The 18075-nt window shown below is 39.8% G+C and overlaps 1 protein-coding gene and 1 pseudogene across 7 annotated transcripts in view; one reads left to right on the forward strand and one right to left on the reverse strand.

The window, feature by feature from the left end:
- Window positions 1-1646: 1646 nt before the first annotated feature.
- PPP3CB (protein phosphatase 3 catalytic subunit beta) overlaps window positions 1647-18075 on the reverse strand; it is a 66542-nt gene continuing 50113 nt past the window's right edge. For 6 of the 7 annotated variants that reach the window (XM_036337092.1, XM_036337088.1, XM_036337094.1 and 3 more), the window contains one exon: window positions 15768-17391. In XM_036337092.1, coding sequence (XP_036192985.1) covers window positions 17213-17391 — 179 coding nt within the window. In that variant the 3' untranslated portion in view covers window positions 15768-17212. Of the gene's footprint in view, window positions 1706-15767; window positions 17392-18075 lie in introns of those variants that run through there. The other variant, XM_036337095.1, reaches the window with a different exon arrangement.
- On the forward strand, window positions 10794-11649 carry LOC118670148 (annotated as a pseudogene).

The following is an 18075-nucleotide window of genomic DNA, read 5'->3' on the forward strand; positions in this document are numbered from 1 at the left end:
AGTGATCAATAATTAATTTTTAAAATTCACTCTCCCTGAAAAGAGAGCAAGGCACTTTCTGAGTGAATGTCATCAGAGGCACTCCCCTGTTTATTTCAAAAGAGAAATATAGTAGTCCCCTTACTCACTGGGTATATTCCAAGACCCTCATTAGATGCCTGAAACCAACAGTTAATTTATAAATCAGGTACAGTAAGAGATTAACAGCAATAAAATAGAACAATTATAATATTACAACAAAAGTTATGTGAATGTGGCATTAAGTAAAATAGGGTTACTTGAACAAATACTGCAATATCTTTTTTTAAATATATTTTTTTTATTGATTTGAGAGGGATAGATAGAAACATCAATGATGAGAATCATTGATCAGCTGCCTCCTGCACGCCCCCCACTGGGGATGGAGCCCACAACCCAGGCATGTGCTCTTGACTGGAATCGAACCTGGGATCCTTCAGTCTGCAGGCCGACGCTCTATCCACTGAGCCGAACCGGCTAGGACAGTACTGCAATATCTTGATAGTCCATCTGATAACCAAGAAGAGAAGGCTAGGGAGGCCAGGGGATTGTCAAGGGCGGCGGGGTGGGGGTGGGATGGGGGGGGAAGGGCACATATGTAATACCCTTTGTAATATTTTAAGCAAAAAACAATAAAAAAAAAAAAGAAGAAGAAGAGAAGGCTATTAAGTGACTCATGGGAGTGATAGTGTGGATATGCTGGACAAAGGGATGATTCGTGTCCTGGGCAGGATGGAGCATGAGTTTTCATCATGCTACTCAGAATTGTGAGCAATCTAAAATTTATAAATTGTTTATTTTTGGAATTTTCCATGAATATTTTGGATCACAGTTCACTGAAACCATGGAAAGTGAGATCATGGATCGGGGGGTGGGGGGGTGGGAAGGGCTACTGTAAATATTAAAAACCAAAAACCAAAATATTAATAACTAAAAATGCATACTATTTTTAAAAATAAATCTTTATTGTTGAAAGTATTATACTAGTATATGTCCTCCTCCTTCCCCCATTGACCCCCTCCAGCCTGCCCCAGGCCTTGCACCATCCTATTGTCTCTGTCCATGGGTTATGCATATATGTATACAAGGTCTTTGGTTGATTACTTCCCACCCATCTGCCCTTCCTGCCTTCCCTCTGAGATTCCGCAGTCTGTTCCATGCTTCCATGTTTCTGGATCCACTCTGTTCATTAGTTTATTTTGTTAATTAGATTCCACATATGAGTGAGATCCTGTGATACTTGTCTTTCTCTGACTTATTTCACTTAGCATGATACACTCCAGGTTCCTACATGCTGTCTCAAAGGGTAAGAGATTCTTCTTGTTTACTGCTGCATAGTATTCCATGGTATAAATGTACCACAGCTTTTTTATCCACTCACCTACTGATGGGCACTTGGGCTGTTTCCAGATATTAGCTATTGTAAATTGTTAAAAATGCATACTATTTCAATGAACATAAAATAAGAATCAACTCAAACACCTTATTCCTTCCTTTAATGGATGCTGACTCAGGGAATTTATTTCCACATTCCTAGCTCCTTTTCACTTAGAGCTACAAAACTCTAGAACCTTGTGAGCGTGGTCCTATATGACTGTAAGATCATTCTGCTTATACCTGACCCCAGCTATGTCACTTACCTGTCACTGTGAACATGACTGGGGAACAATCCACTTACAATGAAGACCTGGAATGTGGAAAATCAAATCTACATATGAACAGACTCTGAGAATGGATTTAAAAAACAAGCAATCAAAACAAAAAACCCAAATGGTAGCAAGCACAAACTACAGCAGGGAAGGTGGAAGAGTTAAGGACACAACAAAATGTTACATAACATTATGTAGAACAGGTGCGGACAAAAGAACACCAGTTGCAATGGACAAAAATCCTGAAAAAAATAGGGGTGATTAATTTTAAGCAAAGGTTTCAGGCCAATTTAAAATGTTACTGGCAGAACATTTAAAGTTCTGTTAATAATGCCTGAACTGAAGAAGGTCCAAGAAGTCAGAGATTATCTTTTTTTAATTCAGAAGAATCATCTTTGAATGTAAAGGGAGATCATATATAGAAAAAATTTGATATTGAAAAGTAGCTTACATTTTATCATCACTACGACTTGCTCTGGTAGATACAATTTGCATTCATCATGGGATAGATATAATATCCTTTACATTGAATTTATTGGGGATTAGGATGAGGGATATATATATTTTTTTAACTTAAAAATACTTCTATTTATGAAGAAAGACTAGAAAGAGGTAGGAAGTGGTCTGTGGGGCACAGGGTGATACAGTAAAACCTTAATATAATGGACTAATTAGGGCGAGGGGGTGTCCCATTAAGCCAAAAGTCCACTATATAAGAAAGTAGGTTTTCCAATGCATATGTTAAAAAATTGACAAATTGGCCCTGACTGGTTTGGCTCAATGGATAGAGCGTCAGCCTGCGGACTCAAGGGTCCCGGGTTCAATTCCGGTCAAGGGCATATTGCCTTGGTTGCGGGCACATACCCAGTGGGGAGTGTGCAGGAGGCAGCTGATCAATCTTTCTCTCTCATTAATGTTTCTAACTCTCTATCCCTCTCCATTCCTCTCTGTAAAAAACCAATAACACATATTTTTAAAAAATTGACAAATTGGTTAGTTTACCTCTTTTTACTTATGTAAGCATGTTTGTGTAATTAAAATTAAGTACGCATGAAAAGTTTAATTTCACAGAAAAGCTGTCTATATGTATTGCTGTAATTTTAAATTTATATGAATAAGTCTAGTAAATGTGTGCATTCACCAGTCACCACGAGTGAACAAATGCACAAGGCTGGGGCGTGGCTTAGCATACATGGGAACATTGGCTGGCACACATTCAAACTGCTGCAGAACGTCACGCCACAGGACAACAGAACCAATTACCTCAAGAGATGTGGTGTGAGCACATGCTAATCATTCCATGACCATTGTTCATGAGCAGTGACTCTTGGATTTAAATATGTAGACTATAGTTGTAGACATTTAATAATTATTTATGTCAGCAAAATTACTAGTGTCTTATCCAACATATGGCTATTTGCTAAAATTTGTTAAAAATAACAGTGAATTAATGTAAAAAATAACCTATTAATTTAACTATAAGCAAATCTTGGTTACAAGTATTTTACAATGAACAGGGTGCTAATTTTTATATATGACATACAGATCAGAAATGTTCTCCGTTAAACTCAGTCTGTTAAATCAAGGTCCACAAAATTGAGGGTTTACTGCAGTGGTTCTCAACCTCCTGGCCCTTTAAATACAATTCCTCATGTTGTGACCCAACCATAAAATTATTTTCGTTGCTACTTCATAACTGTAATTTTGCTACTGTTATGAATCGTAATGTAAATATCTCTTATGCAGGACGGTCTTAGGCGACCCCTGTGAAAGGGTCGTTCAACTGCTAAAGGGGTCGCGACCCACAGGTTGAGAACCGCTGGTTTACTGTAATCTACCACTCTTCATGTATACCAGTTTTTCTGAGTTCCATTCCTTTCTCTTATTTTCTCCTTTTTAATTAAAAAAATAAATTGATTTCAGAGAGGAATGGAGAGGGAGAGAGACATCAATGGTGAGATTCATTGAATGGCTGCTTCCTGCACGCCCCCTACTGGGGATCAAGCCCACAACCTGGGCATATGCCCTTGACTGGAATTGAACCAGGGACCCTTCAATCTGCAGGCCGATGCTCTCCCCACTGAGCTAAACCAGTTAGGGCTCCTTTTTAATTCTTTTTTTTTAAAATATATTTTATTGATTTTTTACAGAGAGGAAGGGAGAGAGATAGAGTTAGAAACATCGATGAGAGAGAAACATCGATCAGCTGCCTCCTGCACATCTCCCACTGGGGATGTGCCCGCAACCCAGGTACATGCCCCTGACCGGAATCAAACCTGGGACCTTTCAGTCCGCAGGCCGACGCTCTATCCACTGAGCCAAACCGGTTTCGGCTCCTTTTTAATTCTTACTATGAACATGTAATTCTTCTTAGTTTGCTAATTATGCTTTATATTTACCCATCATTCCCACAAACACTATATAACCCTACTGATGGACTTAAGGAAGGGCTAAGGAAATCTCTAGTACCTGATATACTCGTTAAGCACAAGAGGCAGTTTTCATAAAACAGTAATATCAAGAAGAATCTTCAAGGTATGCAGTGTGTAATAACTTTAAAGGCAGCTCTTGAACTGGTAGGCAAGTAGAAGCTGCAATAGGAAATCCAAGATGGCAGTGGAGTAGGTGGAAGCTACATTCACCTGCTCCCAAGACCAAACTGGAATTACAACTAAATTATAGAACAACCATCCTGAATATCCAAATGAACATTAGCTAAAGAGAAGTCTAAAAACCAAGGATTATAGAAGAAGCTGCACTGAGACAGTAAGAAGGGCAGAGACACGAAAAGGGCTGGCCCTGCTCCCAAGGTGGCTGAGATTCCGGAGAATATCTCAGCTGCAAAGCATGAGGTCTAACCTCCAAGCCACGCTCTCCAGCCTAGAGCACCAGAACTGGGAAAGACGCCCACATAACACAGGGCTGTGAAAAGCAGCAGGGTTTCTGTCCATCAGGGAGAGATGGGAGTCAGCCAGAGACACAGCACCTTCTTAAAGGGCCAATGCAAAAATTTCATTTGCAGCCACTCACCCTGGGCTCCGGCAGAGGGAGGGCAGAGCAGACTAGAGTCTCATGAGGAGAGTGGAATTTGTTTGTGGCTCTGGGGAGAAAGCTGAAGGGACAGCCTCCAGGATCCCTGTGCTGAGTCATTCTCCCATATGGTAGATGCCATCTTTCTTACATGGCATCTACTCCCCTCCCTGTGGCAATAGCCTGGGGGAATGTAATAGCCCCACTCTCTGGACTCCCTCCTACCCACCCTGTGGAGCTTAGGCCCTGCTGAGGAGTCAGTTGTCTTAGTCAGAATATAGAGGTCTGGGCAGACTTAGGTTGTGTCAGTGACTGAGCTGTGTGGCTTCAGGGTGGGGGACATTCCCCCCACTTTTCCGTGAAACTGACTGGTGCTTTCCTCTCACAGGGGATCTGCTGGAACCACCCTCTGGGCTTCAGGCATCCCACCACCCTCTGGGCTGTGACTCTGGAGTTACCACAGGCCTAATTCCTAGTGGTTCCACTCTGCCGAGGTTAGGGCAAAATACAGGACAGACTGAGTTGTGTCTGGGTGACGGCCACACCCTAGAAGCCTGATCCACACCTCCCCCTCACAGGACATGGCCCCATCCTTTGACTCCTCGAGGACCCATCTTGCTGAGCTCCCTCTCCTGGCAGAATCTGGGACAGATTCTGTGACTAGAACAGGGCCATTTTCCCCTCACATTCCTGAGCAGTGCAGAGCCCTCCCTAAAAGGGCCAAATCTTGGTCTGTTAGGGCCTGATAAACTCTGTTGGCCTCACCCTGACGACTCCCTGTGACCCTCTCGAACACAGAGGTGTGCGAGCACCCAGTGGGTGGTAGCTAGACTTGGTAAACCTGGGGACAATTGCCTAGTGGCCTTGGACCCTGCACTGGCACTGAGTTTGAGCCTGTATCACTCTGGTGAACATCACTCACCCCTACCTGGTGACTCACTGTGAACCTACCTTATGCACCTCGGATACTGCCAGAGGCTCTTTCAGTGACAGAGCCTAACAGACAGCTGGCAGGCAAAGGCAGGGGGAGGCAAATCCTGGGGTGCCTTGGGAAACTTGCTGACCGACCCCTGGGCCCAGTGCCAGCCTTGGTGTGCAGCTTGGTCCTTCCTGTGCATACCCTGGCCCAGCAGAGGCAGCCACAACCTGTGAATCACTTGCAGCTCTAATAGGCTGCCCAGGGCCAGACACAGGCAACATCTAACATTGACCTGCACTAGAGTCCCTCCCAAAAGGCCCAGAACCAACACACTCAGTGGCCAGCTTCAGACAACATCAGAGCAGGATACAATTAGCTTCACAAGCAGTATATCCAAAGGGAGATCTCGGCAGGCACCAGACCCTCCTAGGCAAACTCTGCTTCATGTGGGCAGCACCTGCACAGCAGCTTGCATGCTGTGGTTGGGATTGAGCCTCACAGCCAGCCAGCCTGAGGGTTGATCCCATGCATGAATGGGCCAATAGCAATCAAGACTCAATTACAAAAGGAAGGCCCACATAACCCACACAAGGGACATTCCTGGAGCAGCCAGTTCAGGTGATCAAGGAGACTGCACCTCTGAACCCCACAGGACACATACTACATAAGGCCACCCAGCAAGACTGAGAGTCATAGCATATCTACCTCATACATAGAAACAAACACAAAGAGACAGCTAAAACAGGGACACAAAGAAACAGGCCCCAAGTAAAAGAACAAGAGAAATTTCCAGAAAGAGAGCTAAATAAAACAGAAGCAAGCAATTTATCAGATAGAGTTCAAAGTAAGGGTTATGAGGATGCACAATAGTATGAAAAAGGACACAGAAACCGTAAAAAAGGACCAGTCAAAAGTGAAGAATACATTGGAAGAAATAAACAGTAGGTTGGATAAAGCAGAGGATCAAATCAGCACTTTGGAAAACAAGGTAGAAAATCATTTAAGGTACCTTTGTGACAACATAAAGCATAACATCCACATCATAAGGGTACCAGAAGGAGAAGAGAGACTGCAAGGGATTGAGAAACTATTTGAAGAAATAATGACTAAAAATTTCCCTAACCTGATGAAGGAAAAAGTCACACAAATCCAGCAAGCACAGAAAGTTCCAAACAAATGAACCCAAAGACGCCCACACCAAGACACATCATAATTAAAATGCAAAAGGTTAATGACAAAGAGAGAATTTTAAAAGTAGCAGTTAGTTAACTACAAGGGAGCTCCCATAAGATTGTCAGTTTATTTCTCAAAATATTTCAGGCCAGAAGGGATTGGCATGAAATATTTAAAGTGATGAAAAGCAAGGACCTACAATCCAGACTACTTTGCTCAGCAAGGCTAACATTTAAAATTGAAGTAGAAATAAAGAGCTTTCCAGACAAGAAAAAGCTAAAGGAGTTTGTTACCACCAAAACAGTATGAAAAAATGTTAAAGAGCCCCCTTTAAGAAGAAGAGGAAGAGGGAGAAAAAGGAGGAGGAAGAGAAAGGATAGGCAAGAGGAGGAGAAGAAGCAAAGGAATAGGGAGGGGGAGAGGAGGAGAAAGAGGAGTAGCAGGGGTAAGAGGAAGGGAAGGAGAAGACGAAACAAACAAAAAAACATGGAACATAGTTAAAAGAATAAAATGGCAATAAATATGTACCTATTAATGATCACTTTAAATGTAAATGGCTGAAATGCTTCAATCAAAAGATATAGGGTAGTTGAATGGATAAGAAAATAAGACCCATACATATGCTGTCTACAAGAGACCCACCTCAGAACAGAAAATACAGAGTACATGTAAAGGGTTGTAAAAAGATATTTCATGCAAATGGAAAGGAAAAAAAGCAGGGGTAGCAATATTTATTTCTGACAAAATAGACTTTAAAACAGAGGCTATAGTAAGAGACAAAGAAGGACACTAGGAATAATAAAGGCAGCAATCTGCCCTAACTGGTTTGGCTCAGTGGATAGAGTGTCGGCCTGCGGACTGAAGGGTCCCGGGTTCGATTGTGGTCAAGGGCATGTACCTTGGTTGCAGGCACATCCCCAGTAGAGGGTGTGCAGGAGGCAGCTGATTGGTGTTTCTCTCTCATCGATGTTTCTAACTCTCTATCCCTCTCCCTTCCTCTCTGTAAAAACATCAATAAAATATATTTAAAAAAATAATAATAAAGGCAGCAATCTAACAAGAGGATATAACCCTTGTAAACATTTATGCACCCAACAGTGCCCCTAAATGTATAAAGCAAATCTTGATGGACATAAAATGATAGAATGAAAGTATTACAATCACAGTAGAGAATTTTACCAGTAACACCCCATTGACATCAATGAATATATCTTACTGGACAGAAAATCAATAAGGAAATAGTGGCCTTAAATGACACACTAGAATTCAGTGGTTCTCAACCTTCTTAATGCCGTGACCCTTTAATACAGTTCCTCATGTTGTGGTGACCCCCATCCATAAAATTATTTTCGTTGCTACTTTGTAACTGTAATTTTGCTACTGTTATGAATCGTAATGTAAATATCTGATATGCAGGATGTATTTTCATTGTTCGCGACCCACAGGTTGAGAACAGCTGCACTAGATCAAATGAATTTAATTGATATCTTCAGAGCATTTCATCCCAAAGCAGGAGAATATACATTCTTTTTAAGTGCACATGAAACATTTTCTAGGATGGACCACATGTTTAGGACACAAAACAAGTCTCAATAAATTTAAAAGGATTGAAATCATATCAAGCATCTTCTCTGAGCATAATACTATGAAAGCAGAAATCAATCACAAAACTAAAAACCAAACAAAGACATGGAGGCTAAATAACATGTTACTAAACAAAGAATGGGTTAATGATAAGATAAAGGAAGAAATCAAAAGATACCTTGAAACAAATGATGAGAACACAACCACTCAAAATTTATGGGGAACCAGGAAAGCAGTCTTAAGAGGGAAAGTCATGTCTGGCCCATGTGGCTCAGTGGTTGAGCACTGACCTATGAACCAGGAGGTCACGGTTAGATTCCGTCAGAGCCCGTGCGTGAGTTGCAGGCTTCATCCCCTGTAGGAAGCGTGTAGGAGGCAGCCAATCAATGAGTCTCTCTCATCACTGATGTTTCTCTCTCTCTTGCTCTTCCTTCCTCTCTGAAATCAATAAAAATGTATGTTTTTTTAAAAGAGGGAAAGTCATAGTGAGAGTAGTTAGCTTGACAGACAGACAGGGGTTCAGTGGAAAACAAAAGCATGTGGAACACAGGCAGGGCAGACACGGCAGTTTGAGAAAGCCTAATCACAGGAACCAACGATGCAGAAATAATAGAATGTTTTTGGACTCAGAGCAGGAGGCATGTGAAACTAGGGAGGGTTTGCAGCAATAAGGTGAACTGATGCATAGGAACAGGGAAAGTTCAGGTCCATTGCTGGGCAAGAACAATTGAGGGAATCAAGCAGGTGGTGACACGGGTAGATATTGAGCAGGCTTGTAGTAAATATATACTGCTAGACTACAAGGCTTCACTGACAACCCATTATTTGGGTTGGGAGTCTGAATCTGCTTATAATAAATTTTCCACGCTTTTGCTTTGATCTTCTGGTCTGTGGAGTTCACTCTTTAGAGTCATGAGACATGACCCTGGGAACAAAACCTCAGCTTGCCGTTCTAGTTATCAATAGTATTACAGGTCTATCTCAAGAAACAAGAAAAATCTCAGATAAACAATCTAACTTTAGCCCAGCTGGTGTAGCTCAGTGGTTGAGCGTCAACCTATGAACCAGGAGATCAGGGTTCGATTCCCAGTCAGGGCACAAGCCCGGGTTGTGAGCGCAATCCCCAGTGGGCAGGAGGGCGGGGGGAGGGGGTGCAGGAGGCAGCCAATCAATAATCCTCTCTCAACATTGATATTTCTATCTCTTTCTCCTCCCTTCCTCTCTGAAATCAATAAAAATATATTAAAACAACAACTACAGTCTAACTTTACACTTAAAGGAACTTGAAAAAAAACAACAAACAAAGCCCAAAGTGAGTAGAAGGAAGAAAATTTAAAAAAAAAACATAAACAAAACATAGTCTAAAATTCAATGAAACCAAGACCTGGTTCTTTTAAAAGATAAACAGGATTTACAAACCTTTAAACAGACTCATCAAAAAAAAAAAAAAAGAGGACCCAAATAAAACCAGAAATGAAAGAGAAGTAACAATAGACATAAAGAAATACAGAGGATTGTAAGAAAATATTACAAACAACTATATGCCAACAAATTGGACAATCTGGAAGAAATGGACAAATTCTTAGGAACATACAATCTTCCAAAACTGAATCAGGAAGAATCAGAGAATCTGACTACAACTAATGAAATCGAAGTAGTAATAAAAAAGCTCCCAACGAAAGAAGTCCTCAGTGGATGGTTTTATAGATGAATTTTACTAAACATTCAAAGAAAAACTGCCCTGGCTGGGCAGCTCAGTTGGTTAGAGTGTCATCCTGATACACCAGGGTTATGGGTTCAATTCCTTGTCAGGGCACATACAAGAATCAAGCAAGCAATGTTCCTGTCAAGGGCACATGGCTCCATCCCCAGCCTTGGTCAGAGTGCATGTGAGGAGCAACCAATGGATGTGTCTCTCTCATGTCGATGTTTCTCTGTCTCTCCCTCTCCCATCCACTCTCTCTAAAAATCAATGGAAAAATATCCTCGGGTGTGGATTAACAAACAAACAAACAAACAAACAAAAAAAGCCCTAGCTGGTTTGGCTCGATGGATGGAGCGTCGGCCTGCAGACTGAAGGATCCCAGGTTCGATTCCGGTCAAGGGCACATGCATGGGTTGCGGGCTCGATCCCCAGTGGGGGGTGTGCAGGAGGCAGCCGATCAGTGATTCTCTCTCATCATTGATGTTTCTAGCTCTCTCTCCCTTTTCCTTCCTCTCTAAAATCAATAAAAATATATTTTTTTAAAAAAAGAAAGAAAAAAATCAACCAATGAATGCATAAATAAGCAGAACAAACTGATGTTTCTCTCTTTCTCCCACCTTTTCTCTCGCTATCTAAAAATCAATCAATACAATTAAAAAATACTAGCAAAAAAGAAGAAGAACAACAACAACTAGCAGTCACTAGGTGGAGGGAATAGGTGAAGGTATGGGAGGCAACAACAACAACTAGCAGTCACTAGGTGGAGGGAATAGGTGAAGGTATGGGAGGCACTGGTGCCAGCACCAGACTTGGAGTGAAGGAGCCACCGAGCCAGTGCTGAGCCACCCAGGCGGCCACATGGCCACCAAGGACACCCATGAGGACCAGACCTCCATTGAGAATGCAGATGAGTCCAACCACAACCCTCAGTTTAAGCCTATAGTTTCTCTTCCTGAGCAAGAAATTAAAACACTAGAAGATGAAGAGAAGCTTTTCAAAATGAGGGCAAAGCTGTTCAGATTCACTTCAGAGAACAAGTTCCCAGAATGGGAGGAACAAGGCACTGGTGATGTCAAGTCCTGAAGCATAAGGGAAAAGGGACCATTAAGACTCCTCATGAGGAGGGATAAGACCTTGAAGATATGTGCCAACAACTATATCATGCCAATGATGGAGCTAAAGCCAACACAGGCAATGACCTGGGTCTGACTTTGCTGACGAGCTCCCCAAGCAGGAGCTACTGGCCATCTGCTTCCTCGGTACTGAAAATGCACAGAAATTCAAGACAAAGTTTGAAGAATGCAAGAAAGAGATCAAAGAGAGAGAAAAGAGAGGAGGATTGGGCAAAAAGGATAATGCTGAGAAAGTGGCTGAAAAGCTAGAAGCTCTTTTGGTGGAGGAGAGCAAGGAGTCTGAAGACGAGGACACCAAGGAGAAAGCTGAGGAGAAGCAATGCTGTTTTTTCCTTTTACTTTTTAAAAAAGTTTGCCCTGTCCTTCTTTCCGGTTTGTTTTTACAAGGGAACTGAATTCCAACAAAAATTTTAAAAAATACTAAAAAATTAAAAAAGAGCCCTAACTGGTTTGGCTCAGTGGATAGAGAGTCGGCCTGTGGACTGAAAGGTCCCAGGCTCGATTCCAGTCAAGGGCATGTACCTTGGTTGCGGGTACATCCCCAGTAGGAGGTGTGCAGGAGGCAGCTGATCGATGTTTCTCTCTCATCGATGTTTCTAAATCTCTATCCCTCTCCCTTCCTCTCCGTAAAAAATCAATAAAATATATTAAAAAAATAAAATAAAATAAAAAAAGAAACAACCACCTATCCTTCTCAAACTATTCCAAAAAATTCAAAGGAGGGAAGACTCTCAAACTCATTTTACCAGGCCAGCATTATCCTAATTCTAAAACCAGATAAAAACACGACAAAGAAAGAAAATTATAGGCCAGTATCCATGATGAACTCAGATGCAAAAATCCTCAAGAAAATATTAACAAACCAGATCCAGCAATACATTAATAAATTCATACACCATGATTACGTCAGATTTATTCTGGGGATACAAGCTTTGGTACAATATCTGCAAATCAATAAACATGATACACCACATAAACAAAATGAAGGATGAAACCACATGATCATATCAATTGATGCAGAAAAGCTTTTTATAAAATCCACCACTCATTTATGATAAAAAAATCTCAGCAAAGTAGGAATAGAGGGAACATAATTCAACAAACACATAGCCAACATCATACTCAATGGACAAAAACTACAAGCATTTCTGTTAATATCAAGAACAAGAAAGGAATGTCCACTTTCACCGCTCTTATTCAACATAGTACTGGAAGTCCTAGCCATAGCAATCAGACAAGAAAAAGTAATAAAAGACCTCCAAATTGGAAAAAAATAAGTAAAACTGTCATTTGCAGAAGACATGATACTGTATATAGAGAACCCTGAAGAATCCACAAACTCCTCCCCTCAAAAAACACTATTAGAAATGATTAATGAATTCAGTAAAATAGCAGGATATAAAATAAATATCCAGAAATCAGTTGCATTTTAAATTTTTATTTATTTTTAAAAAATTTTAATTGATTTTGAGAGATAGAGGGAGAGGGACACACAGAGAGAAACATCAATGTGAGAATGAAACTTCAATCAGCGGCCTCCTGCACACCTACTACTGGGGATCGAGCCTGCAACCAGGGCATATGCCCTGAGCGGTAATCGAATCAGCATGGGTCAACATCCAACCAACTGAGTCACACTGGGCCAGGTAGTTGCATTTTTATACACCAATAATAAACTTTCAGAAAGGAAAACTAAGAAAACAATCCCATTCACAATTGCTTCAAAAAGAATAAGATACCTAGGAATAAATTTAACCAAGGATATAAAAGACCTGTATTTGGAAAATTGTAAGATACTGAAGAAAGAAACTGAAGAAGATACAAATAAATAGAAGCATATACTGTGTTCACAGAGAGGAAGAATTAATATCATTAAAATGTCCATAATACCCAAAGCAATCTATAGATTCAACGCAATTCCTATCAAAATACCACTGACGTATTTCACGGAACTAGAACAAATATCCTAAAAATTTATATGGAACCACTAAAGACTCTGAATAGCCAGAGCAATCTTGAGAAAGAACAAAGTTGTAGGTATCATGCTGCCTGATATCAAATTATACTACAAGGCCGTAGTAATCAAACAGCAGGGTACTGGCATAAAAACGGATATATAGATCAATGACATAGAATACAGAGACCAAAAATAAACCCACGCCTTTATAGTGAATTAATATTTCATGAAGGAGGCAACAGCACACAATGGGGGCCCTGGCCAGCACTGCTCAGTGGTTAGAGTGTTGGCCTGTGGAGAGAAACACAGAGAGAAACATCAATGTGAGAATGAAACTTCAATCAGCGGCCTCCTGCACACCTACTACTGTACCTTGGTTGATTCCAGTCAAGGGCACGTACTGGGGTTGCAGGTTCGATTCTGGTCAGGCTGAGTATGGGAGGCAACTAATCGATGTGTCTCTGTCACATCGATGTTTCTCTCTCTCCTCTCCCACCATCCTCCTCCCTTCCACTCTCTCTAAAAATCAATGGAAAAAATATCCTCACTCCTTGGGTGAGGCATTAAGAAAAAAAAAAAAAGGAACACACAATGGGGTAAAAATAGTCTATTTAATAAATGGTGTTGGGAAAATTGAACAGATATGTGGGAAAAGAATGAAATCAGATCCTTCTTATATCATATACAAGAATAAACTAAAAATAAATCAGAGACTTAAATGTTAGACTCAAAACCATAAAAATCTTAGAAGAAAACATAGGCAGTAAAATCTTTCTCTTAGCAATATTTTTTCTGATATATTGTCTCAAGCAAGGGAAACAAAAGAAAAAAATAAACAAATGGGACCACATCAAACTAAAATATTTTTGCACAGCAAAGGAAACCATCAACAAAATGAAAAGACAAACCACTGAATGGGAGAATACATTTGCCAATGATGCATCTGATAAGGGGCTAGTGTCCAAAATTTATTAAGAACTTACACAACTCAACACACACACAAAAAAACCCCATCTAGTTATAAAACGAGCAAAAGACCCAGGTAGACACTTCACCAGAGGGCATATAGATATCCAACAGACATATGAAAAGATGTTCAACATCACTAATCATCAGAGAAATGCAAATTTAAAGCATAATGAAATAATCACCTTCTACCTGTTAGAATGGCTACCATCAATAAATCAACAAACAAGTGTTGGCAGAACATGGAAAAAGAGAACCCTCATGCACCACCAGTGGGACTGCAGATTGGTGCTGCCATAGTGGAAAACAGTATGGTATGACCTCCAAAAATTAAAAATGGAACTACCTTATGATCCAGCATTCTACTTCTGGGAATATATTCGAAGAAACCCAAAACATTAATTCAAAAGAATATATGAACCCTTATGTTCATTGCAATATTATTTACAACCAACCTGGAAATGCCTAGGTGTCTATCAGTAGATGAGTGGATAAAAAAGCATTTACACAGTGGAATACTACTTGGCCATAAAAAAAAGAGGAAATCTTACCTTTTGTGACAGTATGGATGGACCTAGAGAGCATATATTATGTGAAATAAGCCAAAGACAAGTACCATATGATTTCACTTATATGTGGAATCTAATGAACAAAATAAGCTAAGAAAATAGAAACACAGTTATAGATAGAAAACAGACATCTGTCAGAGGGGAGGGGAGTTGCAGGGCTGAGTGAAAAAGTGAAGGGATGAAGCAAAAACAAAACCAAAACAAAACAAAAAACTCTCATAGACACAGACAACAATATGGTGATTACCAGAGAAAAAAGGGGGTAGGAGAGGTAGAAAATGGTAGAAGGGGGATAAATGGTAATGGAAGGAGACTTGACTTGGGTGATGAACACACAATACAATATACAGACTATGTATTATAGAATTGTACACCTGAACCCTATATAACTTTATTAATCAATGTCACCCCACTGGTCAGTAAAGAAAAAGAAGTTATAATAGTCAACAATTTGAGCTCTGTTTGCTACCTGCAAGTAGGCAAATTATATACATTCTTACTTAAATTAATGCTTTAGAATGTGTATTATAATCATTGTTGAAACTATAATTAAAGCTGTTACATAATCAGATTAGTATAAAATGTCAAAAAAATATTCTAATTTCCCTCAATTTTCAAAATTCTATACCAATTTTTATTATGGGGGAAAAAAAGGAATATGATGGCAGGAAAACGCAGTATCACTAATATCTTTTTTTCTTACTGTTAAAACACCCAGTAAATTTCCAATCATATTGTAACAAAATTCTAGACAATAAGATTTTCTTTCAATTAAAAGTTAAGTGAAACAGTGATTTTAAATATTAGATTCAGAAGGCCTATCTATATATAATAGGCACCCAGTCCTCTCATGCTCAGTTACTATTGCTCATGCAAAACAAGTGTAACAAAAATTTCTTAAAGAGCAAAATTTATGAAGACAAGAATTTAATTCATTAAATTACCAGGAACTGTTCATGAGATAATCTTCTCTGAAAGATATATCCCAGTTCTATTAACAGGATTTTCTGATATGCATGAGAAGGTCAAATCAGACTACATCCAAATAAAACCCAACACAGAGATAGGAGCAGCGGCCCATGCATGGAATTTATTGTGTGCTACTATTTATAAAATACTCAGATAGTCCTGCACATGCATAATATTTCCAACTCAGACAGGAGACCATACAGGATACACTTTCTGGCAAACAAAACAATAGATGGTTCCGCTGCCTGGAGCTCTGAGTTGTATTCCAGGGCATGAGGGAAGCAGGCCACCAAAGTAAAGGGAAATACCAAACTACAGTGGCAATCAATACAGTTCAATAATTGTGAAAAATGAGCACATGGTTCCATTTAATTTAACCAAGCAGTTCTGTAGCTATCAAAAGAAAATGTTCAACATGCAGTCTTGACTTTTATGCCTCCATTAACATCTGAATGATTGAATAGAACCATTGTTGCTTCTATGCTGCATTGCTTAATCAAAAACATTTCCAGATCATTTTAAAATTTCCTTTGCATCAAAACATAAAAAAAATGATAAAAAGCCAGCAGCAAATCATCCTGGTGGCTATTTAAGCAACTTGAGTACTCACAATAAACTAAAATTTCTCATAACATCTAGGTAACTTATACATGTTGTACCTGTACATCATAGGTCTATATATTAAATATTTGCAAAATGAAAACATGCATACACAAAATACGTCAAGTTTTACAGACATGATTTGAATTAAAATTTACTTTGACAATGTACAAATTTCTTCTAATGTATCTTAAATGAGTAATTCTGTAATTCTGTATTAATTTTGAAATTTAGAGGTTTTCTTTTTAAATCTCTGGGATGTAAATCTCAGAAGATCTGGACAAAAAGATTCTGAATTAGTTTTTGGATTTGTGTTCAAGTAAGAGAGTCTGTCTAGAAATAGGTTGTGCATTCATAATTAAAAAATACCAAGACTATATTACAGAATTAGCCACATTTAAGAACTATAGACCTGAGGTCAGCATTTTGTATAAACACCAACTGGGTTTCTCAGCATTTCTCAGACCATAATTCAAAATACAGCTTAGTAACCTCAGAAATGTATTTTAAGACCATGCTAGTTCACCCTTTAAAGACATTCCATGGGGGAAAATGTCCACGTTAGCTCTTAGGATTGCATTTGAAGTCATGTTTGAAAAAGAAAATCTAATTCTACTGAAGGGAAAAAGAAATCTCATTTGTAAACTTAAATGTGTGAACCACAAGCATAAATGGAGGTGCAGTGGCCCTCCAACGGAAATTGCCCCAAGCCCCTTGCTCACTGCTCTCTACCTTGGCAGCGATGACCCAATCTTATCAGATAGCACAATATGTCCCAGGGCCCTCAAGCCTTCATCCAGGAAGGGGGCTGAGGTCTCAAAAGCACAATGGTTTCTCCAGAGGGATTGTGACATTTACAGTCAGCTTGGCCAACCCCTCCAGCTTCTCGGGTAATCTGTCCATTTGGGGCCCGAGATGTGAGTCCCTGGGAAGCCGTGGGTCACTGGGCACTATGGTTGCCAGTCCCGTGGTTCTCAGTGGCATGTGCGGTGTTCAGAGAATTGAAACCATCTGGTTGTACTGCATCTTTCCGGGGTGGCATTCTCTCATTGATCCTATCCAAACCCTTTGCCTCTTCAAAACTGCAGATTCTATGTGGTGGAGAGAATCCTCGTATTGCTTAACAAAATGCAAATTTGATAAGTCAGTAAATGAAAAACATTTGAGATTTCAAAAACATAATCAATAAGTTTTAAGAAGACATTAGCTGTACGTAGTAACATTTAAATCTTATTTAATCCTATCCCCATTCCAGACTTCCCCTTAAAATGTGAAATGTTTAAAACTAAATATAGACATGATAGCATCATAGATGACAAGTGTTAGCAGAGCCTTTAAAAAAACACACACAAAAATAACCCTCCCGTCTCCAAAATCAACCTCTAGGCAATGGTCTCAGGGTCTCAGTCTGATTTCTACTACACCAATTATCCCCTACCTCAGACCCCAACATCACCAGGACCATCACAGTAAGGCAGCATCCATAATAGACAAGTGAGGAGGCTAAACAAGGTTAATCCTCAACATACAAATCTGTGTCAAAAGCTTGGGAGGAGAAAAGTAAAGTTAAAATTTAGCAGATCAGACCTATCTTTAAGGCCAAGGTATCATCACTCCATCACCACCAATATGAAAAGAAAAAGGTGGGAAATGCCTCCAGGAGTTAGATCTGTGTTTGGTTGATAGCAAAAAAATATTTATAGTTTCATATTTTAGAAGATGTCATCTTTAATTCACTGGCCATCCACTGCATGTTCATAAAAATAAATGGTAATTCTCCTCCAATTGTTATAGTTTCTCATT

This window comes from Myotis myotis, unplaced genomic scaffold (genome assembly GCF_014108235.1).
Source record: "Myotis myotis isolate mMyoMyo1 unplaced genomic scaffold, mMyoMyo1.p scaffold_m19_p_15, whole genome shotgun sequence".
NCBI classification, from domain to species: domain Eukaryota; kingdom Metazoa; phylum Chordata; class Mammalia; order Chiroptera; family Vespertilionidae; genus Myotis; species Myotis myotis.